This window comes from Typopeltis vanoorti, chromosome 4, assembly GCF_054136105.1.
Source record: "Typopeltis vanoorti isolate ZY-2024b chromosome 4, IOZ_Tvanoo_1.0, whole genome shotgun sequence".
Lineage (NCBI taxonomy): Eukaryota > Metazoa > Arthropoda > Arachnida > Uropygi > Thelyphonidae > Typopeltis > Typopeltis vanoorti.
The window spans coordinates 117,514,875-117,539,869 of record NC_143552.1 but is presented as its reverse complement, the minus strand read 5'-3'; the positions used below and the strand labels follow the sequence as shown (position 1 = coordinate 117,539,869).

Genomic DNA, 24,995 nt, shown 5'->3' with positions numbered 1-24,995 from the left:
GAAATAGTTTTTTAACATGGGTATATAGGCTAATGTGACTTCAGTCATATTAGTCTATTTTCCAAGTTACTGTGCTTTCTTTCTTTTCAACTTAGATGAGAAAGAACTTTGATTTGCAGAATTCTAGCTGTCAATTTTCAGCAGAGTGCTGTAGAACATGTTGCTGAAAATATTAGTTGATTAGTATGTATGCATGTATATTCTACTGAAAGATATAAAATATATTTAAGAAGATGATTGCCAATTGAAATCAGTTGAAGTGCATTTCATTGTGTAGGCAGTGTTCATCTTGAATAAACAATGTGAATAAATACAAGAAGAAATAGTTACTGCAAAATATATTGATTGAATTACAAAGTGACATGAAGAATAGAAAATTAAGTTTCAGTGTATACTTATTGTAGAAGTGACTGACATACGTATATTGAAGATATTGTGAACATTTCATATATTTTGCAAAATTCGATAATCACATGGTGGTGTGGAGAAAACATTGAATATTTTGGGAAATACTTGTTTTAAATATTTTGACTGCAGATTTATGGAGGATGTGTAAAAATATGTCTGTAATACAAATGCTCAGGCAATATAAACAAAGAAAATGCCATACTAATCATATGCTGATTTATATGTGATGGTAATGGAATCAAAAATGTCACATCATGTGCTAACAGAAATCATACCTGATGGTTAAGTTTGATTCGCATTTGACATTGTGTAATGGTAATCTAACTCGAATTGCTGAAGAAGACCTGTGGTGCATCCATCAAGAATTGATTGGATTTGAATGTGTGTGGGTCAGTTTTTAGAAAACAGATGGAGGAAAGTTGTTCCATAATATAGTAGTGAAAGAAGATAAAATGGGTGGTTATCACCACTTATGTTTTAACAGTAGTAGAAATAAAATTGCAATGTCCATTGAAAGTATCTAGAAAAAAGTTCATCCATAAATTGTGCATCTGTACAGTAGAATGTAGTGAATCATTGAGAGAAGAGAGGAGATGAATTTACCTAATTGCTCTTCTGAACAGATTTTATAAATAAAAAAAAATATATTAGCGAACTGCTACAAATGTGGAGACAAAGGTTTGCAAATTTGTAATAATTTGCAATGAGTTGATAGTTTTTCAGGAAAACACTGAAATATTTGTATTTAGAGAGGTTAGAGGTGAAAACTATTTAAGAAGAGAACTTTGAATATTATTGAATGAGTAGATGGAAAATTTTTGTTTGAATTGTGACAGGATTGAATTTTAATGTCATAAATGTTATCTTTTTCATGGGAAATAGTATAAAAATTGAAAGAATTGATGTATCAATGATACTCTTCATGCTCTTCAGAATGACAGATGGGATTTAATTTGGAACTCATTCCTTTACGAGTTCCAAATTAATGGATAAGATAAGAAGTTAAAAGCTGTTAGTTAAAATCTATCAATATACAATTGTTTGTACTGTGCTTCTTGAAATCTTTAATTCTGCTGTGATTTTAGTGGCTATTCAAAATTGCCATCCTTATAAGCAAGTGAGAGATCATTAAGTTACAGTAATTCGAGCTGCGGAACTTTGGATTTGTCAATATTTTTTACTATGTCAAAACTTGCAATTCTGATAAAGTAAAATTAATTTTACTAAATTTTTAATTTTCAAAGACCTCTAAATGTATTTGTATATTTATTACTTTTCAATGAAAGCACTTCTTACAAATACACTCTCTGGTTGGATGTAACTAATAGTACCTATTACCTTCAGTATCTTTTGAAATTCATGTAAAAGAATGTTGTCTGACTGTCACGTCTAAAAAATGTTTAAAGAAATGTGAATCATAGATATGGATTTGGAAGAACTGCCTATGAGAAAATGGTATAGAAGAGCTTTCATGAAGTAGTGACCAGTGTGTGATAAGGAGTGATTGAATCAATAAGAGAAAGAAGAGAGAGAATATTGATTATTCTATTCATGCTTTTGAGTTAAAATATGAGATTGTTTTTAAGGATAAGTCATACCAAATATTCAGTCAGTATTCTAAGATGACTCTGATATTATATGTCTAATATTTCTTCAGAAGCAAGGAAAACCAGGAGCAAAAAGAGAGAGAGAGAATCTAATTTTTTATATGCTGAGGAAGCTATAGTTTTTTAAGAAAAAAAAAACTGTATTGATAATTTCACATATATGTCAAATGCCTTGGTTTGTTTGTCCAGAATAAAGTTTATCAACAGTAAACAAGAATGTTGTCATTACTGAAATTGTGAATAAAAGTGAATATTGGAATTATAGAGGAATTTTCTTACTGAGTGTTTGGAAAGATGCAGAAAAAATAAGAAAAATTGAATAAGCTACATTTAAACTAAATAAGATTTGCAAAGACAAGATTTTCTTAAACATAATTAACAGTGGAATAACTTAGTGAAAACTTTTATTTCCATAACATTTTTGACCAAGTATCAAGGACATCTTTATTATGAAATTCAGTTTAAACATAATACGAGTGATATAATGATGAATCAGCAATGAGAGCATGTGAGCTACATGTAACTTTGACATACAGAGGCATAATCTAAAGTACTTAATAATATTATTTAAAGTTTTATACATATAAATATATAAACTGTTGATGGTGGCAAGATGTATTTAGAACTATTTCCCATAGGAGGAATAACTTCAGTCTGTTGTTTCTATTCAGATTGAAGTAAGATCTTGCAGCTTTTTGTATACTAATATTCTATGAAAAAGTGATTTATGTAGAACTCTAGTCTTCTTTCCAAGGATCTGGTGTTTGGTGGAGATGTCACATTCAAGTCCAGATTCTTCAGATTCCTGGATCTAAAGTAGTCACAATAAACAACTACAAAACTAGTTGGTTTTGTAGCTGTTTATTGTGTAGCTGAAGGAAGGAGACCACAGTCCAATGTGTCAGAAGCTGATCTCTTATAAAACATTTGTATATTTAATGTAAGGTTTAATGTTGAATCTACTAAAAAACAGGTTGTACACTATTTCAGCTGTATTCATAATCTGTTAAGGAAAGCAGTATTAAATCTAATATTCAAATAGGAGATATTAAACTTATTTTTTTTTTATTCTGTGCAGATATCTTAAAAAAATTTGAAGTGTTCAGTTAAATAATTGCTGTGACTAATTTGATATGAAAAAAAATATTGACTGTCCAGAAAAGAGAGAACATCAACTGCAGTATTGGTATCATCCATTTCCTGATATGTACCCCCCCCAAGAGGTGTTCAGGTTACTATGACAGCACTATATGATTAAGTTTACAGTATTATTGATCTCCTGTCCACAGTTTTCCTCCAAATCAATCTATTACTTGTGAGCACTCCAATATTGTCATATCTAACATTCCGTTTTTCTAAGGCACTTCTGACTGAATCAACCCACCTAGACCTTGGTCTAGATGGATTGATTCAGTCAGAAGAGTCTCTTCTTCTGAGTCTCTTTCCTGCCATCTTGACATGAAGCAACTATTTTGCTAAACTTTCCTCAATTCAATTTCAGTGGCCATATCTGAAGTGTATGACCATTCAATGTATCAGCAGAGCTAATCTGTAGCTCTGCTGATACATTGAATGCTAATAATGTCAAGTTCCTTTTTAATGTCTTCATTTTCAATATGATTCTGCCATTGAAACCATCAGTTCACTCCCATAATTTTTCTCAGATCCATAGTTTAAAACTGGTTTAAACACTGTCTTGTATATTCCTAGTTTAGTGTTCTGGCTAATTTCTCTCTCATTCCATATAAATTTATTCATATAGCTACCGACCATCCAGCTTTGCTTCTATTTCCAAATTTAACCTGCCATCTTCACCAAAAACTGTGCCTACTTGTTCTATAGATCTCCATTCAAAATGCATCTCATGTTTTCTATGGCTTATTTTCATAGTTTTGGTCTTTTTATTGCTGATTTTCAATCCAAATTTGTTACAGCTGTTGTTCAGTTTAGTTGGTGAATCCTAGAGCTTGCACTAGATGTGTTTAGGAGTACATCATCTGCATAAAGCAAAGAGCTAAGTTAGACATCTCCAATTCTAATATCCATCTTGATGTCACTTTCTTTAATAATGTGATCCATATAAATGATAAATAAGAGTGGAGATAATATGCATCCTTGTCTTACCCCTGATTTTACATCAAACCATCTTCCTGTATTTCCGTAAATTCTAACTGCTGACTGACAACTTAAATATAGACTATGTATTGCTCTGTATAATGTTCCATTCACCCCATATAACTGTAGTGTTTTGAAAGGCTTTTCTTTTGTATTCAATTGTAGATCTACCTTTTCCAGATTTACAAAACTTAAGTACAGATCCTTGTCATATTCCTATGATTTCTCAACTATTTGTCTTAATATGAAAATCTGATCTTGAAAACCTCTAATCTTTGAAGGCACTTGTGGCATAACTATCATCATCAAATGCCTGCTATGTACCCTCAAGGGGTGTATAGGATGTGATGGTACTACATGAAAAATTTACATCATTACTAATTCCTATTTACAATTTTCCTCCAAATCAGTCTGTTACCTTGACAGGTAACAGACTGATTTGGAGGAAACAACATTATCGGATCTTATATTTCTATCTTCTAAGGCACTTACTGTATCAATCCACCTATATCTTGGTCTTCCTCTGGATCTTTTTCCTGCCAACTTGGCAGAGAACATCTATTTTGCTAATCTTTCCTCATACCACCTGAGATTAGCTCTGCTAACACATTCCTGAATGCTGACAGTGTCAAGTTCTTTCTCATATATCCTCGTTTTTAATATGATATTGTCATTGATGCCATCTGTTCATGCCGCTGATCTTTCTCAGAACTCTCATATCTGCAGTCTCTAGTCTTTGGTCAAGTGTTTTACTTCTGACCCAGCTCTCAGATCCATAAGTTACTGGTTTGAACACTGTCTTGTATATGGCTAATTTAGTGTTCCGACTAATTTCTCTTTTATTCCACATGAATTTATTCAAATGACTTCCCACCATACCAGCTTTGCTGATTCTGTTGTCTATTTCTATATTGAATTTACCATCTTCACTAAAAATCGTGCCTAAGTAGCTGAAATGTTTTACTTGTTCCACAGGTTCTCCATTCACAAAACAGTTGACATTTTAAATGATTCTGCCTATTTTCATTGTCTTTGTCTTTTTATTGCTGACCTTCATACCATCTCTATTACAACAGCTATTCAATTTAGTCAGAGAATCTTGCAGACTTGTAGCACCTTTATTTAGAAGTATAACATCATCTGCATAAAGCAAGGAGCTGACATTAACATCTCCAATTTTGATATCATGTTTAATATCACTTTCCTTCATAATGTGATCCATATAGATAATGAATAACAGAGGGGATAATGTACATCCTTGTCTCACACCAGATTTAACATTAAACCATCTTCCTGTACTTCCTTCAATTCTAACTGCTGACTTACAACTCAAATAAAGACTAAGTATTGCTTGATATAATGCCCCATTGACACCATATAACTGTAGCCTATTGAATAGCTTCTCTCTTGGCACCTTGTCATATGCCTTTTCAAAATCGACAAAACTTAAAGACAGATCTTTGTTATATTCCCTTGCTTTCTCGACTATTTGTCGTAAAGTGAAGATCTGATCCTGACAGCCTCTATTTGGCCTGAATCCACTGGTTCTTAACGCAGCTTTTATTCCACAATTCTTCTCAACCGTTTCTCAAGTATACTTGCATAGATCATGCCAGGAACACTTGGTAAATTAATTACAGAGGTATTTCCCTACTATCTTCACTAAAAATCGTGCCTAAGAAGCTGAAATGTTTTACTTGTTCTTTACTTAATGCTGACTTTCATACCATATCTATTACAACAGATATTCAAATTAGTCAGGGAATCTTGCAGACTTGTAGCAGATTTATTTAGAAGTATAACATCATCCACATAAAGCAAAGAGCTGAGATTAACATCTTCAATTTTGATATCAGGTTTAATACCACTTTCCTTCATAATGTGAGCCATATAGATAATGAATAAGACAGGGGCATAATGTACATTCTTGTCTGACACCAGATTTAGCATCAAAACATCTTCCTATACTTCATTTCTAACTGCTGACTTACAACTCAAATAAAGACTAAATATTGCTTGATATAATGCTCCATTTCTTCCACAATCCTTCTCAAGTATACTTGTGTAAATCTTACCAGGCACACTCAGTAGAGAAATTCCTCTATAATTCTCACATTCAGTTTTATTTCCCTTTTTATATATGGGTACTATGAGAGCTCTACTCCAATCATCTGGAAATCGTCCCTCCGTCCAGACCTTCTGAACTATGCAGTGCAGCCACTGTAAGACTTTTTTATACCTTCATACTTGAGTATTTATGGTTGAGCATCATCTACTTATGCTGTCTTTCTACATTTCAGGCGTTTTGTAACTTTTTCTACTTCAAGTATGGATATGTATTCCGGACTGCATGTCTGTTGAGTGTTTTTTACCATTGTAAAAATTACACTCAATTGAGATTCAACTCAACTATCACTGCTTGTTTCATTTAGCAATTTTTCGAAGTAATTACTCCATACTTCAAGGATATCTTTTTCTCCGGTTTTCATATCACATTTGTCATTTCTAATGCCTTTTACAGCACTCTTTCCTCCATTACTGAGCTTTTTCAACAACTTCCAGAATATTTTGCCACCTTCTTGATATTTATTTTCTATGTTCTTACCTAAGTTTTCCCCATGACTTTTATTTAGCTAGTTTTAGTTTTTAGCTTTCTTACATTTGTCTCTGTATTTTCTAAGACTTATTTGCAAGGAACTTTCCTTATGCCTACTTCTTTTCCTTCACTGCCTTTTTAACTTTCTGTGTCCACCATGGAGTTCTGATTTTTCTATCCTTGCAGGCAACCTCACCACATGCCTCTCTGGCTGAATCAATCGGGGTTTTCTTCAGGATTTGCCACTGAATCTCCAAGGTTTGGTTCCTGTTCTCAAACTTTTTCATTATTTTCTTGAATAATGTTTGTGTATTTTAGTCTACAGTTCACATCTGAGAGCTGCTCAACTCTTATTCGCTTTAAAACTTTCTTATATGTTCTTCTTTTCAATATATTCAATTTTATCCTGCTCAAGACTAAATGGTGATCACTTCGAATTTCTAATCTTCTATACACTTTAGTGTCCTGCACCAAAGAGAAAACATCATTATCAACAATAACAGTAACTGAGACTTCTTATTACTTGCCTCTTCTCTCCATGTGAATTTGTGCACATTTTTATGTTGGAACATGATGTTAGTAATAACCAGTCTATGTCCTGAGCAGAAATCCAACAGTTATTTTCCATTATTAGCTTTGCTGTTTTTTCCAAATTTTCCCAAAATATTTCTGTATGTCTGATAACCATTTCATTTCATTTGCTTCCTTTAAGGCCTCAAAAAATTCCTTCACTTCTAACTTAGTAGAACCTTCTGTGGGACCATAGGCACAAATAAGTCTCATTGTCCAGTTCTCCTATTCTGATATTTGCCTACATCACTCTACTTGAGACAGCCTGCCATTCAAGAAGATAATCTTATTTAGTGTTGAATACTATGTCTACTCCTGGCATAACTATAAACAACAAATTACACAATAATCACTGTAAATGTAAACTTCAAAAATAGTTTTGATATTATTTATTAATATATTAATTTCTAGCACGTGGCAACCGTTTTTAATTGGTAAACCAATTATTATGTACCTTGTGGTCCCATTTCTTTGATTTGCTTATTTCTATACACTGATGATATAATGTTATTTTCAGTATGGAATATCTGTACTTTCATTAATTAAAGGTAATTACTGTGGTTTTCATGTAATTTATTTTTTCTTGATAACTCTGTTTGGCCCGAACCCAGCTTGATCAAATTTCTCTTCCACAATCTTAACCTCTTTTCCAGAATGCTTGCATAAGTCTTACTTGGAACACTTAGTACAGACATTCCTCTGTGATTCTCACAATCAGTTTTATTCCCTTTTTTTATAGATGGGTACTACGAGTTGTACTCCAATCATGGGAATTCGATCTTCTGACCAAGCACTCTGAACTATGCAGTGAAGCCACTGCAAAACTTTTATACACCTCCATACTTGAGCATTTCCGATCGAATATCATCTACTCCAGCTGCCTTTCCACATTTCAAGTTTTTGACAGCTTTTTCTACCTCAAGTATTGATATGTGCTCCTCTGCATTTCTCCTCTTGAAAAATTTCTAGTATTTTTATATCAAAGCTTGGTTCATTTTAAGTTTTTCAGAATAATTACTCCAGACATCTAGGATATCCTTATCATCAGCTTTCATGTCACTGTTATCATCTTTGATTCCCTTTACAGTACTCTTTCCTCAATTTCTAAGCTTCTTCAATATTCTTACCAAAGTCTTCCCATGACTTTTGTTTAGCCTCCTTTTATACCAAGCTTAGCTCTTACATTTGTCATCATCATCAAATTCCTGCTATGTACCCTCAAGGGGTGTACAGGATATGATAGTACTACATGAAAAATTTACATCATTATTAATTTCCTATCTACAATTTTCCTCCAAATCAGTCTGTTACTTGTCAAGACTCCAACATTATCAGATCCTATATTTCTATCGTCTAAGGCACTTTGTACCGTATCAATCCACCTATATCTTGGTCTTCCTCTGGGTCGTTTTGCTGCCAACCTGGCAGAGAACACTTGTTTTGCTAATCTTTCCTCGCCATTTCTGTTTAAGTGACCATACCACCTGAGATTAGCTCTGCTAACGTATTCCTGGATGCTGACAATGTCAAGTTCTTTCCTAATATCCTCGTTTTTAATATGATATTGCCATTGATGCCATCTGTTCACGCCTCTAATCTTTCTCAGGACTCTCATATCTGTGGTCTCTAGTCTTTGGTCAAGTGTTTTACTTCTGACCCAGCTCTCAGATCCATAAGTTAAAACTGGTTTGAACACTGTCTTGTATACAGCTAATTTAGTGTTCCGACTAATTTCTCTCTTATTCCATATGAATTTATTCAATTGACTTCCCACCATACCAGCTTTGCTGATTCTGTTGTCGATTTCTATATTTAATTTACCATCTTCAGTAAAAATCGTGCCTAAATAGCTGAAATGTTTTACTTGTTCCACAGGTTCTCCATTCACAACACAGTTGACATTTTCAATGATTCTGCCTATTTTCATTGTCTTTGTCTTTTTATTGCTGACCTTCATACCATATCTATTACAACAGCTATTCAATTTAGTCAGAGAATCTTGCAGACTTGTAGCGGATTTATTTAGAAGTATAACATCATCTGCATAAAGCAAAGAGCTGACATTAACATTAAATTACATCTCCAATTTTGATATCATGTTTAATACCACTTTCCTTCATAATGTGATCCATATAGATAATGAATAACAGAGGGGATAATGTACATCCTTGTCTCACACCAGATTTAACATTAAACCATCTTCCTGTACTTCCTTCAATTCTAACTGCTGACTTACAACTCAAATAAAGACTAAGTATTGCTTGATATAATGCCCCATTGACACCATATAACTGCAGCGTATTGAATAGCTTCTCTCTCTTGGTACCTTGTCATATGCCTTTTCCAAATCGACAAAACTTAAATACAGATCTTTGTTATATTCCCATGCTTTCTCGACTATTTGTCGTAAAGTGAAGATCTGATCCTGACAGCCTCTATTTGGCCTGAATCTAGCTTGTTCTTCACCAAGCTTTTCTTCCACAATTCTTCTCAACCGTTTCTCAAGTATACTTGCATAGATCATGCCAGGAACGCTCAGTAGTGAAATACCTCTGTAATTCTCACATGCAGATTTATTTCCCTTTTTATATATGGGTACTATGAGAACTCTACTCCAATCATCGGGAATTCGTCCCTCTGTCCAGGCCTTCTGAACTATGCAGTGGAGCCACTGTAAGACTCTTATACCACCATACTTCAGCATTTCTGGTCGAATATCATCTACTCCTGCTGCCTTTCCACATTTCAAGCCTTTGATGGCTTTTTCTACTTCAAGTATGGATATGTATTCCTGACTGCATGCCTGGTCAGTGTTTTTTTACCACTGTGCTGTCATCACTGCTTGTTTCATTTAGAAGTTTTTCAAACTAATTACTCCATACTTCAAGGATATCTTTTTCCCCCATTTTCATGTCACCTTTATTATCTCTAACTCCTTTTACAGCACACTTTAATCCATTCCTAAGCTTCTTCAACAACCTCCAGAATATTTTGCCACCTTCTTGATATTTATTTTCTATATTCTTTCCAAAGTCCTCCCATGACTTTTGTTTAGCTAGTTTTACACAGTGTTTAGCACTCTTACATTTGTCTCTGTTATTATTTTCGGGCATCTGCTGAATTATTTGCTAGGAGCTTTTGGTATGCTTTCATCTTTTCCATGACTGCTTCTCTAACTTCATGTGTCCACCATGGTGTTCTTATTTTTCTATTCTTGCAGACAACTGCACCACACACCTCCCTAGCTGAATCAGTCAATGTCTTCTTCAGGGTTTGGTTCTTGTTTTCAGTTTGTTTCTTTTTTTCTTCAATAATGTTTGCATAGTTGAGTCTACAATTTACTTGTATAAGCTGCTCAATGAATGAAATTCATTGAGCAGATATCAATGAATGAAATGCTCTACTGAATGAAAGTCAGTAGATAAATTTTTGTGTGAGAGAAATTAGCCAGAACCCTAAACAAGCAGTATTCAAGGCAGTGCTCAAGCCAATTTTAACTTATGGATTTGAAAATTATAATGGAAATAAAACATATGATCAGAGACAAGAGTCCACAGATATCATCAGTGACAGTATAATGTTAAAAATGATATACAAAAATTTAAAATTATAAATATTCAGTAATGTATAAGTCAATACAAAACTAGCTAAATATATTACAGTGCAGAAACCAATTTTTAAGTTATGAATCTGAAAGCTGGGTTAGAAATAAGACTTGATCAAGGACTGGAGACCCATTTCTTTTAGTGTTACACTGTGATCAGCATTCATTTTTGAAATTATGGATTCTACAACCGTGTTAGAATAACTCTTTTTATTATCCCGACTTTTCGATCTTCATATCAAGGTCATCATCTGGAGTACACATCAATATACAAGACAAGCTGTGTTACATTTCAAACCGTAAGCTAGAGAAACAATGATTTGATCACATGCTACTCGCTGGCATGACCTCTAGTAAAAAAAGAAAAAAAAATTACATCAAGCTAATTTAATTTTTGATTACTCGAATAAATATTCTTGCTTACAGATAGTTTTCCTTCCAGTAACAGTGATGTCCTATTTCTATTATTACAATTGTTATTTTTAAATTATGTCATAGCACCCAAATCAATAAACAAACTTGAATTTATTTGTAATATTGAATCAGGCCTAAGATTCATCCCAAATAAATAGCAGAAACCAATTTTTAAGTTATGAATCTGAAAGCTGGGTTAGAAATAAGACTTGAAACCGCTAGCATTTTAAATCATAACAAAACAATAACAAGCAACCTAACTCAACACGAAATAACAGCAATAAAATCACTAAAGTCAAATCCAAACATCTTAATAACCAGAGCAGATAAAGGAAGTGCCACCGTTATCTTAAACCGAATCACTTATGTGGAAAAAATGAATCTGCTGGTCTCGGACAATAACACATACAAATTAGTTAAACATAACCCAACTAATAAAATCAAAAAGAAAACAAAGAATCTACTTAAGTCAATTACCACATGGCCCGAAGATACGGTCAAAAAACTATTTCCACACTACGCTCGTTCCTCGAGAATTTACGGGCTACTGAAAATTCACACTGTTAAGGCCTATAGTCAAAGGGATTATACAGCCAAAAAATTAGTGGCAACAATCAAGGAGTTGGTAGGTCATTCCCCTTCCTATATCAAAAATACACAACACTTCATAAACATCATCAAAGACTTTACATTAGAAAAAGATGATCTATTAGTCAGTTTTGATATCTCTGCCCTCTTTAGGAATGTCCCAATCAATGACACAATTCTTGTACAGAACAAATTTCCTCCAGATATCGCGGCGCTTTTTGCGCATGTATTACATTTTGATTATTTTGTATGGCAAAACGCTTTCTACCTACAAAAAGAAGGCACAGCCATGGTCTTGCCATTATCCCCCCTCCCCTCCCATTGCTAACTTTTATATGGAACATTTTGAACAACTTGCTCTAGGATCCTCCCCTTTAAAACCCAAAGTTTAGCTCAGATATGTTGATGTTTTCGTGGTTTGGTCTCATGCCGGCTAGACACTTTCCTTAGCCACCTAAACAAGCAACACAAACGTATACAATTCACAATTGAGATTGAAAAACATAGCACACTGCCGTTTCTAGATACACTTGTCACACGTCTTCCCTCGGGCAATCTTTCCTTCACTGTTTACCGGAAACTGACACATGCTGGCCATGTTGTAATAGATTTAACTGTATTGATATGAACACAGATGGATAAGAAAATAACTATTGATTAACTTAAAAGCTAATATTTTGCTGGTATTATATCCAGCATCTTCAGAGCACACAACACAAAGTTTGTTACAAATGCAAGAAAACTACAATCCAGTGTAACAGTGGGGCTAGTATAAGTAATTGCAGCGTGCAACACAAGACTGAAGTCCTAATAGAGCACCATCTAGGTTTAAAAAAAAAAAAAAAAAAAAAAAAAAAAAAAATAGTAGTTCAAAGTTTTGAAATAGTAGCCCAAATAATAGTCTTAGAAATTTTGAAAAAATAAAATAAAATAAAAGGTAATAAATATTAATTTGGTCTTAGGATGACTGTCTCCCATATCTTTGGTAGATTTATACAGCCATACTTGTTAAAGTTTGGAGTATGTTTTAAGGCTTCTGTTCATTCCAGGAACAACCTCTCTGACTTGTAGAAGCTTCTGTGCATTACTTTTGTTTTTTTCCAATTGATTCTGTGTGCTGGGGTATCCAAAGCATGGTCTGCCAGACCTGACTTGTCATAGCAAAAGTGTTGGATATATTTTTTGTGTTCATTGAGGCAGATGTCCACAGTTCTTCCTGTCTGTCTGTAATAGGCTTAATAGCAAGAACTGGGCACTTCATAGACTCCTGGATGTGATAAAGGAGTGCATTTGTCCTTAGGTGAATGGATGAGCGTTGCTAATTTCACATAAGGTTTAAATATGGTGCGCAGTTGGTGTTTATTAAGCATCCTAGATATCTTTTCAGATGTGCCTTTGATGTATGGGATGGTGATAGTTTTGTTGTAATCGTCTATCTGTGGTAGATAGAAAGGATTTCTGGGTAGCATTTAGTATGTTATCTATCTTATGGGGATTATAACCATTGGTTAAGAAGGTGTGACATAGGTGAGAAAGTTCAGCAGTGAGAGCAATGTCATTGGAACAGATTGCTCTAGCTCTATGGGTTAGTGTTTTTAAGATACCATATTGTTGAGAAGGGTGATGGTGTGATTGTTTGTGTGAGTATCTCCCTGTATGTATGGATTGTCTATAAACCGAAAATGATAAGGAACCTTCTGGAAGACGTGTGATCAATGTGTCCAAGAAGGGCAGGCAGTCATTGGCTTCTAGTTCTATCGTAAAGTGGATTTTAGGGTGCTGGCTATTTAGATGCACTAAAAATGTATTCAATGTGTCTGGGTCATGTGGCCAAATAGCAAACACATCATCAACATAGCGTAGCCAGAGACTAGGTTTGAGAGTGGCTGTGTTGATAGCTAGTTTTTCCAGATGTTCTATGTAGAAGTTAGCTAAGGGGGAAAGAAAGGAGGGAACCCATAGCTGTCCCATCTAATTGTATATTTTCTCTTTCCATGTAAAATAACCTGCCTGTACTATGAATTTAAATAGCTGAAATATATCTGGGGGAAATTGTGAATTAAATAAGTTAAATGTTTCAATCAGTGGTACATTAGTGAATAATGAGGTGTTATCAAAACTCACCATTAGGTCTGAATTATTTAAGGTGTGGTTTTCTAAAATACTTTTTAGGTGGGTAGAATTTTTAACAAAAGAGGGAGAATTGTTTGTGTAAGTGGCTAGTAATTTGGCTAAATGTTTAACTAGTTTATATGTAGGACTGTTTATACTATCTACAATAAGACGCAAAGGTGTACCTTGTTTGTGTATTTTAGGAGCACCATATATTCTGGGTGTTTTAACGTGCAAGGGTTTGAGTTTTTTGACAATTTCTTTTGGCCAGGAAGTGACTTTGTTCAGTAACTTGCACACCATATTCTTTTGTGAGTTGGTGGGGTTCCCCCCCCTTCTCCCCCTAGCCAATTTCTACATAGAACATCTGGAAAAAATAGCTATCAACATAGCCACTCTCAAACCTAGTCTCTGGCTATGCTATGTTGATGATGTGTTTGCTATTTGGCCACATGACCCAGACACATTGAATACATTTTTAGTGCATCTAAATAGCCAGCACCCTAAAATCCACTTTACAATGGAATTAGAAGCCAATGACTGCCTGCAGTTCCTGGATACACTGATCACACGTCTTCCAGAACGTTCCTTATCATTTTTGGTTTATAGAAAACCCACACATACAGGGAGATACTTACACAAACAATCACACCATCACCCTTCTCAACAATATGGTATCTTAAAAACACTAACCCATAGAGCTAGAGCAATCTGTTCCAATGACATTGCTCTCACTGCTGAACTTTCTCACCTACGTCACACCTTCTTAACCAATGGTTATAATCCCCATAAGATAGATAACATACTAAATGCTACCCAGCAATCCCTTCTATCTACCACAGAAGACTACAACAAAACTATCACCATCCCATACATTAAAGGCATATCTGTAAAGATATCTATGGTGCTTAACAAACACCAACTGCGCACCGTATTTAAACCTTATGTGAAATTAGTAACTCTCATCCATTCACCTAAGGACAAATGCACTCCTTTATCACATCCAAGAGTCTATGAAGTGCCCTGTTCTTGCCATCAAGCTTACTACGGACAGAAAGGAAGAACTGTGGACATCCGCCTCAATGAACACAAAAAGTATATCCAACACTTTCGCTGTGGTAAGTCGGGTCTGGCAGACTATGCTTTGGATACCCCAGCACACAGGATCAATTGGAAAAAAAGAAAAGTAATACACAGAAGCCTTAAAACATACTCCAAACTTTAACAAGTATGGCTGTATAAATCTACCAAAGATTTCGGAGACAGTCATCCTAAGACCAAATTAATATTTATTACTTTTATTTTATTTTATTTTTTCAAAATTTCTAAGACTATTATTTGAACTACTATTTCAAAACTTTGAACTACTACTTTTTTTTTTTTTTAACCTAGATGGTGCCCTATTAGGACTTTAGTCTTGTGTTGCATGCTGCAATTACTTATTCTAGCCCCACTGTTACACCGGATTGTGGTTGTCTTGCATTTGTAACAAACTTTGTGTTGTGTGCTCTGAAGATGCTAGATATAATACCAGCGAAATATTAGCTTTTAAGTTAATGAATAGTTATTTTCTTATCCATCTGTGTTCATATCAATACCGTTAAATCTATTATAACATGTCTGACGAACACATAAGCCTATCCACGCGTTTACATACTGGCCAATATATACAGATAAACTCCTACCACCACCCAACACAAAAACTAAGTGTCATCAATACCCTAAAAAACAGTGTCTGAAGATCTGCTCCAGTGAACAGGCACTTAAAAACAAATTGAAAGTAATCAGTAATACTTTTCAAAAAAATGGATACAGCCAAAACACTATTAACAAAATTCTCTACAAGACCTTGATAAAAAACAAAGACAAACTAGACTACAATAAATCTATAACCATTCCCTACATTAAAAGGACATCAGACAAAATTAACAGAGTATTATAAAAATACAACCTAAAAGCCACCTTTAAACCTGCAAAATTAAAAAGTTTACTCAACTCATCCAAAGATGCACCCTGGAGAAACAGGAAGCACAATTCCGATCTGACAAAAAGAACATAAACGACACCTCAAATATAGTAATTATGGTGAAGCTGGCCTTTCCGATCATGCTCTGAACACCTTACATAGAATTGACTGGAAAAGCACTAGTTTTCTACATCACACCAAAACATGGTATGAACGCAAATTTAAGGAAGCTTGTGAGATCATTATCAACCACCCCAATCTAAACAATAATGGTCTAAAAATCCCATACATATTGAAGGCATATATTCGTCCCACGAATCCTTCCTCTCTAAGAACAACTATAAACAGGGCTCTAGAAAATCCAGGATCCTAAATCCATAATGACAACTTTAATACTGAAAAATAGGACTTCACTGTTAAGGAAAAAGAAAAAAAAAATCTATAAGAAAGTTCATTCATGTTGTAGTTTATAATTTTTTTTTTTTTTTAAAATAAAAAGTAACAATTGTAATAATAGAAATAGGACATCACTTTTTCTGGGAGGACAACCATCTGTAAGCAAGAATATTTATTCATGTAATCAAAAATTAAATTAGCTTGATGTAATTGAGTGGGAGATGGTAAATCCCGTTTTATTTTATAGCCCGGTACGAAACTCGGGTCAAAATCCATCGACATCCATAGAGTTTCAATGTCGAAAAAACTATCGGCGGAACCAAGTGTAAATGATCACTTAGGTCGTACAACACCAGGGCAACTCCATGCAAAGGTGGAGCAAGCTCCTTCACTAACTTTAATATTCTCTCATAACGTAAAACCCAGCTCCTAAGAGATGTATAAATACTGTTTTACATTATGAGAAGAGGTCACTACCCAGACCGGTTTCAACCTTTTTTGAGGTCTCATCAGTGAGTAGGTAGACCTGGAATATCAAGGTTTTAAGCGAACCAAAACTTACATACCTCTACTATCGAGTTGCCGAAGTGGTATACTATATATTGTTAATTACAAAGATAATAAGCCGAAAGGCTATTTTACGGGCAAATTTGTTAATTGAGTGGGAGATGGTAAATCCCGTTTAATTACAAAGGTGGAGCAAGCTCCTAAGAAGCTTGCTCCACCTTTGCATGGAGTTGCCCTAGTTTTGTACTACCCAAGTGATCATTTACACTTGGTTCCACCAATAGTTTTTTCGGCATTGAAACGCTATGGATTTCGACCCGAGTTTCGTACCCGGCTATAAAATAAAACGGGATTTACCATCTCCCGTTCAATTAACAAATTCACTGGTAAAATAGCCTTTTTTTGGCTTATTATCTTTGTAATTAACAATATATAGTACACTACTTCGGCAATTCGATAGTAGAGGTATGTAAGTTTCGGTTCACTTAAAACCTTGATATTCCAGGTCTACCTACTCACTGATGAAACCTCAAAAAAGGTTGAAACCGGTCTGGGTAGTGACCTCTTCTCATAATGTAAAACAGTACTTATACATCTCTTAGGAGCTGGGTTTTATATTATGAGATAATATTAAAGTTAGTGACGGAGCTTGCTCCACCTCTGCATGGAGTTGCCCTGGTGTTGTACTACTCAAGATCATTTACACTTGGTTCCACCGATAGTTTTTTCGGCATTGAAACTCTATGGATGTCGATGGATTTCGACCCGAGTTTCGTACCCAGCTATAAAATAAAATGGGATTTACCATCTCCCGCTCAATTAACAAATTTGCCGGTAAAATAGCCTTTTGGCTTATTAGCTTAATGTAATTTTTTTTTTCTTTAGCTTACGGTTTGAAATGTAACGCAGCTTGTCTTGTATGTTTACGTATGCTCCAGATGATGATCTTGATACGAGATTGAAACGTCAGGATAATAAAAAGTTATTCTAACACGGTTGTAGAATCCATAATTTCAAAAATGAAGACTGGAGACCCCAGTTATGAATGTTCTGAGAAAAATTGGGAGTATGAACGAATGTCATCATTGGCAAAACCATGTTAAAAATGAGAATTATGAGGATGGAACCTTTGCATTGTTAGTATTCAGAAATGTGTGACCAGGACCATATGGTTAGGTTAGCCGGAACACTAAACTAGCATAATTCAAGCCAATTTTAACTTATGAAGAAAATTATGATAGTGATTAAAATTAATGATTTTAAAAATTATGACTATTGTTCAGAAATAAAAGTGCTAAAACCTGTTAAGTCCTGATCACACATTCCTGCTGATTGCTGACAATGGAAAGGATAGTAAAATAAGTGTTTTTATTTTTCAGGGAAAAGAGCAGAGAAAGAACGAAAATTTCATTCCATGTATAGTATACATGGAATGGAATTCTGTTTACATAAATGAAAGAACCATTTTCAATCGTTATGTAAGTAGTTTCACAAACTTGACTGCATATGTACATGTGTACACTATTTCTTAAGTATGTATGCATATGCATTTTTGTATATATGTGAGTAAGAGACCCAATGTATATGAAAGCTATGGACAAAACATACTGACATTTGGTTATAAGCAATCATTAATTCTTCATTTCTCCTTCTCTGAATCAGTCTTCACAGCGGAAAGATATCAATAGCAGCTTGGTTGTAGCTATGTCATGAATATATCAGGTGTTCTTTGATTTAAGATTTACAAAAAGGGGTTGAAGGTTAGGTTGCTGTCAAATTACTTGGGCTCTCTACCTATAATATTGAAAACCTATCACATATTAGTGTTGTCATAGATGGGCAAAAGGTAAGATAATCTGGAAACCTTGCTCAAGAAACCAAACATGGAACTTTTTCAGTTTACTTCAGGCCTCTAGATAGGATGGTTATCTCATGCTGAACATTGAAAATCATTTCCCACATCCATTCTCATCCTGTGAATTGGGATCAGTGAGATCCCAATTCACAGCCTGTTGGTTCAGGCAGTACCAATATAAGTTGGTATTTTGATTCATATAATCTACCACATATATGAAATTGGCTGCCTGTCGAACAAACACAGATTTTCAGTGAATATTTTCCAGATTGTTTTAATTTGTTGCCATATCTAAACATTGACTCTTATAAATCTTCTGAGTGGGTTATTGTTACATCCATTCCTGAGATTTATATGATGTCCATGATTTGTGTCTGAAAAATATACAGAAACGAATATAAATTTAACACATTTTTTAAAGGTAACTTTTATTTTTTTCATATTTATTTTTAAACACTAATATATAACCATTGAAGTTGCAGTACAAAATGTCACAAAAGCATCAACTGAATTAGGTTTATTGCAGAAGATTTGGCCAGAGTAAGTAAGTGGACATATCAGGAAATTCATACAGATAACTTATGTAAAAAAAAAAAAAAAAAAAGATAATAATTGTATACACTTAATTTTTGTGTTTAAGTATGATGATTGTTTATATGTTCTCAAGCGAATTATTTGTTTACAAATATCAAGGGCATTAAGAAATAAGAGTTTATGGCATTGACCGAAGCTTAATTTCTCCCCAGTTCATCAGTAAACACGAAATCTCGTTTAACTTGGGCTAGTATTCCAAAAAGAATAGAAATGGAGGGATAGTTGTATACTGGGAGTTCAGCAAAACAGAGTAAGAGTTAAATGAATGGATGAATAGTGAAATTAGGTAAGTGGCGTGGGAAAAGAAGAACAGGCACTTGCGCACGACAAAAATTTATCAAGGCAGTATAAATTATTCAGTAAGACAATAAAGGTTAATTAATATTAAAGTCCAGTTAAGTGTAATGTATAAAAAAAACATTAAAAAATTAATTATGAGCAGAGTCAAGGAACACTATTTCCAGTAAATGGGATAAACATAGTTCATCAAACTTGTTAAGATTGGAATGATGCAGTTATGCTTCACCACTCATTTTATACAGTCTATTCTTAAGGAATCTGCTCTTGAGCATGCCCTTCATTTTCTTTTTTTCAAACAACTTTTTGTTTACAGGGAATTATCATGTTCTGCAATGCAAAACTGGACTACTCGGATTCATTGCACTTGTGTAATTTTTATATTCTTTATGGCAAAGAGTGACTGATCTTCTGGACTGGCCAGAGCATGATAAATCACAGGGACATGGAATCTGGTAAACACCTAAGAAGATAATTTGGGAAAGGTTGTATTTTGGTGATGAAAAATGAAGAAATCGTGCAAACCAGTTGGGGGGGGGGGAAAGCTCCTTGAATATGAAGCAGCATGTAAGGGATGAAAATACATTTGGGAGGAAGAAATAGCTTTGTTGATAAGACTCCCCCCCCTCTTGAAACCATTAGATAATGCATTCTTCTTATGGCTCTACAGTCCAAATCAAGAGCCTTGGCATTCTGGATTTGTTGCCTCCAATCCCTCTCTGTCCAGACCTTTACTTTTCCAATTTGGATATTTTAATATGATGTTGCTTTCTTGATTAATGGTGTCTATCTTGTTTTTTTTCTTTTGGTCTTTTACTAATAATTTTGCTATTTATTGCCATCTTAGAAGAATACTGTCATTTTCCATACAAAAAAACATGTTCTTCCCACTGGAACTTTTGAACTTGATTACACTGGATATTGTGGGTTCTAATATTTGTATCTGATTCTCCAGAAACCATTATCATTCACTGGATGAAATATTTTTCTAAGGATTTTCCTTTCAGTATCAAATTCTTCACTCTTGCCATAAATATCCAGGTTTCACATCCGTAGATAACAACCGGATGAATTATCGATTCATATATTTACTTTTTTTACTTTTGTCTTCCAATGACTATCTTTTGAACTGGGTATATATGAGAGAGTATAAAAAAAAAATTAAAAAAAAACCTGATTACCTCTCGTTATTCGATTCTACACTTCCACCGTCTCATTTGGTTTGCCAGTGATCATTACTGCTAAACATTTAAATCCTTCCACTGTTCTTGTTCCCAGTTTTCAAACTTGTATCAATTAACTGATTCTGGCTGGTATTAATCAAGTTCATATGCCTGGGATCCATTATTAATGTGAAGAATTGCTGTTCAGAAAACATCAGAAGAAGATTAGGAATGGTTAAAACAACAGTTAGAGACTTGTCTGAAATCTGGAAGGATGGATTTATCTCCACAGGAACAAAGTTGAGGGTTTTGACTGCAGCTGTTTTTCCAACAGTGACTTATGAATGTGAGACTTGGACGTAAAGAAGTCAGATAGAAAAAGGATAGCTGCTTTTGAGATATGGTGTTACATAAGGCCTGTTGATGATATCATATACTGAAAGGTGGACAAATGGATGGGTGCTAGAAAAGATCAGTAGAACTTTAAGGCCCCTTACCGATATTGACAGAAGAAAGTTGAAATACTTTGGACATATTGAAAGAAGGACGTCTCAAAATAGTAATAGAAGGTAAGGTTCCTGGAGGAAGAGGTAGACAATCGGTGAGATGAATGATTGGTAGTCTTGAGTGACTGATCTTCAGATAATTTGAAGACTTCAGAAAAGCATGCAACAGGACCACATGGTGAGGACTTGTGACACATCACCAAGCATGTGAGTGACCATGCGGCATCTGTTGTCCAGTGAACAGATTAGATGGAAACCTCCTTGTAGATACCAATTATTTTCTCCATATATGGATTTAATCTGTTCTTCAAAATAGAGGTAAATATTTTATATGTTGTACATAACAGAGAAATACCTCTGTAATTTCCACAAACTATTTTATCATTCTTCTTATGTATCAGACCGATCAGACTCTTTTTCCATTCTTTTAATATTTTCTCTTTCTTCCATGTAATTAAAATTAGTTCATATATTTTGTCTTCTGGTTTCTTTCCACCTGCTTTTAGTGATTCTGCAGGGATTTTGTCTATTCCTGAGATTTGTTGTTCCTGACAATGTATTATTAAGCTCTTGCCATGTAGGTGGCTCTACACAACTTATTGAATTACCTGAAGCAACAATACCTCATTGGAGCATAGAGAATAAACACAATGAACCAAGATTGTGTTAATATGAGATTTTTGATATAGATAGTGAGACTGTGCATTGATGTGAAAGACTGAAAATTGAAGTTCTCCATTTTGTTCTCTAAGAATTAGATTTTCCTCCATTTCTGAACAAACTGTATCCTTGGATTTACAGTATTAATCTTAGTAACAAATTTATGGAATTCCAATGTAGAACTGAGCCAAATAGTGAAGATCAAGTCTCAAGAAGAGCAGATTAAGTCTTGGAAGAATGTCATAGAGATCTCCAAATTGCTTTATAAAGTAATGATCATTGGGGAAAAATGACTTCTGTGCATTCCTGTTGCTAAACAACTTATATTGTCAAGTAAATAGCCAGCATATATGACAAAATAAAAAAAAAAAAAGTTATGTCAAAAAGAAAAATTTATGATTGTGCAGAAATCAAGACATAGAACATTGATTTTGTTTTTAAAAGCCATGTCATTCTTTACATGAGACGATTGCAAGACAGCTATGAAGGTGGAGAGCAAAATGGTTGCCTAAGAGTTTTATAAGTGGAACAATAAGTTCACTCAGTCACGGGTCTTAAAGGAATAATACCTGTTTATTGTCCTTAGAAAGAATATAGAAGAAATGTCTGCAAATAAATTTTTTCTCCCCTTTAAATTCATTTCAACAAGACCCTGTCTGTAAGCTGTCTTTAAAATATCGATCTGTCTTAATGTAGGATGGAAGGGGATAGAAGAGATGAAAGGTAGTCTTGGAGCATTTCTTGCTGTATAAGTTGTATGTTATTTAAATTTGTTTGTACATATATTTTATTTTATGATTCTAATTTTCTAGGATTTTGATTTTAATGTGTGATACTTCCATAAATTTTGAGTCATTATGAAAGGATTTTTGCTTTATATCAATGTTTCTGCAATTATTTTAATAATCTACCATTTGGTTACATTTTTATAACTAACGCCATTCTTATTAGAATGGTGTTACAACTAGAACCATTCTAATAAGATTTCTGGAGGTAATATGTTGTTTCCATATTTAACGTGAAAAAGTTCTGATTTGTGCAGAAATGACTTATTGAATAGACATTTTGAATTCCTTGAAAATGTAGCTAAATTTATTATATTAGTAAGTTAACAGATTTAGGGTCAATTTCTTTTCACTTTCTTTATTTACAGATCTCACTAACCTTCCTTCTGTTTTTTAATACACAAATAATGATGTGTGTATAACTGAAATATTTTTGATCTGCATGTAATATTTTCTCAGGCTAAGACCATAATTTATAATACCCTTCTGCACAGAATTGTATATAATCCATTTTGAGCAGATTAACAATCTAACTGAATATTTGTGTGTTCCAGCTGTAAGAGAATAAACTAGCTTGAATATTTTTTATAAGTTAAATGAAAGCTGATAAAAAAAAAAAATAATAATCTTTCTCTTAACAAAAGAGAAAGTGTGACACTGTGTATGCATCCATGCATGCACACATTCACAAGAAGAACTGCAAATATGAAAAGAAAAAAGGCTCTTCCACTGACATATACATAGTATGGACCATTTTCATTTATTTGAATAATAAAAAAAAAGTATATGCCAAACTTTTTTGTTAATTGCCTCCTTTTCTGATTCTTTATTCTTCCTTTTCACATCTCCAATAAATTAAAAATAAATAAAATTAAACTTGTGTCTTTCTTTTTTCTATGTTCAACTTATTCTGAATGTTTTTATGCCTGGTAAATTTTTCATGGAAAATTACTTTTGTTAATTTGTTCAAGCAATATATTAAGTTGAATAGAATATTATTTTATATATACATATGTATATATAAACATTGCAAAGTTCAGTTTCTATTTACCAAGATTGAAATATTATATATTTCAGGTTTTGTTTCCTGTACCATAACAAATCCTTTATGGTTTGTGAAAACCAGGTTGCAGTTGGACCAAAGGTATGGAAACTAATTTCACCCCAGAATAAATTCAAAATATGAGATTTTATTTCTCAGTATGGATTATAGAAACTTTTTTTATTTAATTTTGTTACAAATGCTTTCCGTTTTTCTGTTTATAGGAGATATGGAAGCAGCATATCTGCTACACAGTGTGTTAGAGATGTTTATAAAAAAGGAGGGATTCGTGGTTTCTATAAAGGAATTACTGCTTCCTATTTCGGAATTTCAGAAACAGTTATTCATTTTGTAATATATGAATATATCAAAGCCAGGTTTCATGAAAAAAAAAGGCAACATGAGGATATCAGTGATTCCACAGAAAAGAGTACCAGAGATTTTGTTGAATGCATGTTTGCTGGTGCAGTATCAAAAACATGTGCATCATTGCTAACATATCCACATGGTATGTAATTATAAAAATTTGGTAAAATATCATTTAGAAGATACACTTTAAAAGTTTTGATTCTTATTCTATTCTTATGAAAATAAGATGAAAAAGAACAAATTGATATTCTGTGGTATATACTTTTTGAATGTGATATGATTTTTTTTCTTTATGGCACTATTATTTGTTTCAAGGTTAGGCATAGAACTGTATACTTTTTTTTAGGTTTGAGTGAATTAAAATTATGTAACTTTAATGCTGGGGCTGTAATGTAATCTTAGGGCACACAAATAAGCAGTCCTAACCATTAAGCAAGAATAATATTCCTCATGAATTTGTGTTCTGTAGCTCTAGTGCTAGATATAATAGATGAATTAATTTATTATTATGTATGTGTCACTCAAGAAAGGTTGTAAACTTACACATTACATTAATATTAGTACTGTAGTTGAGATAAGGATAGATAAGACAGCAAAGGTTGGTCGATTGGTAGAGCCTCTGCTACTAATTGCTCACCCTAAAGGTTAAACAAGTTTGAGCACAGTTAGTAGTTGGAAGTAGATCACTCATTCGATGCTGTTGGCACACTCTCCCTCGATGAGTCTTTGGACTCCCTGGAGGTGTCACATAATAATAATCTAGAAACAAATGTGATCACTCCCTCCCACAGCAATACAGCACTCACAATGGTGTCCATTTAGTAATAACAACCATAGCTTC

General features: G+C 33.8%; 1 protein-coding gene across 1 annotated transcript in view; it reads left to right on the top strand.

The window, feature by feature from the left end:
* LOC150107632 (solute carrier family 25 member 36-A-like) overlaps positions 1-24,995 on the top strand; it is a 163,866-nt gene that overhangs the window by 112,672 nt on the left and 26,199 nt on the right. The window contains exons 5-6 of the mRNA XM_090391982.1: positions 23,821-23,887; positions 24,010-24,293. Coding sequence (XP_090248108.1) covers positions 23,821-23,887; positions 24,010-24,293 — 351 coding nt within the window. The remainder of the gene's footprint in view (positions 1-23,820; positions 23,888-24,009; positions 24,294-24,995) is intronic.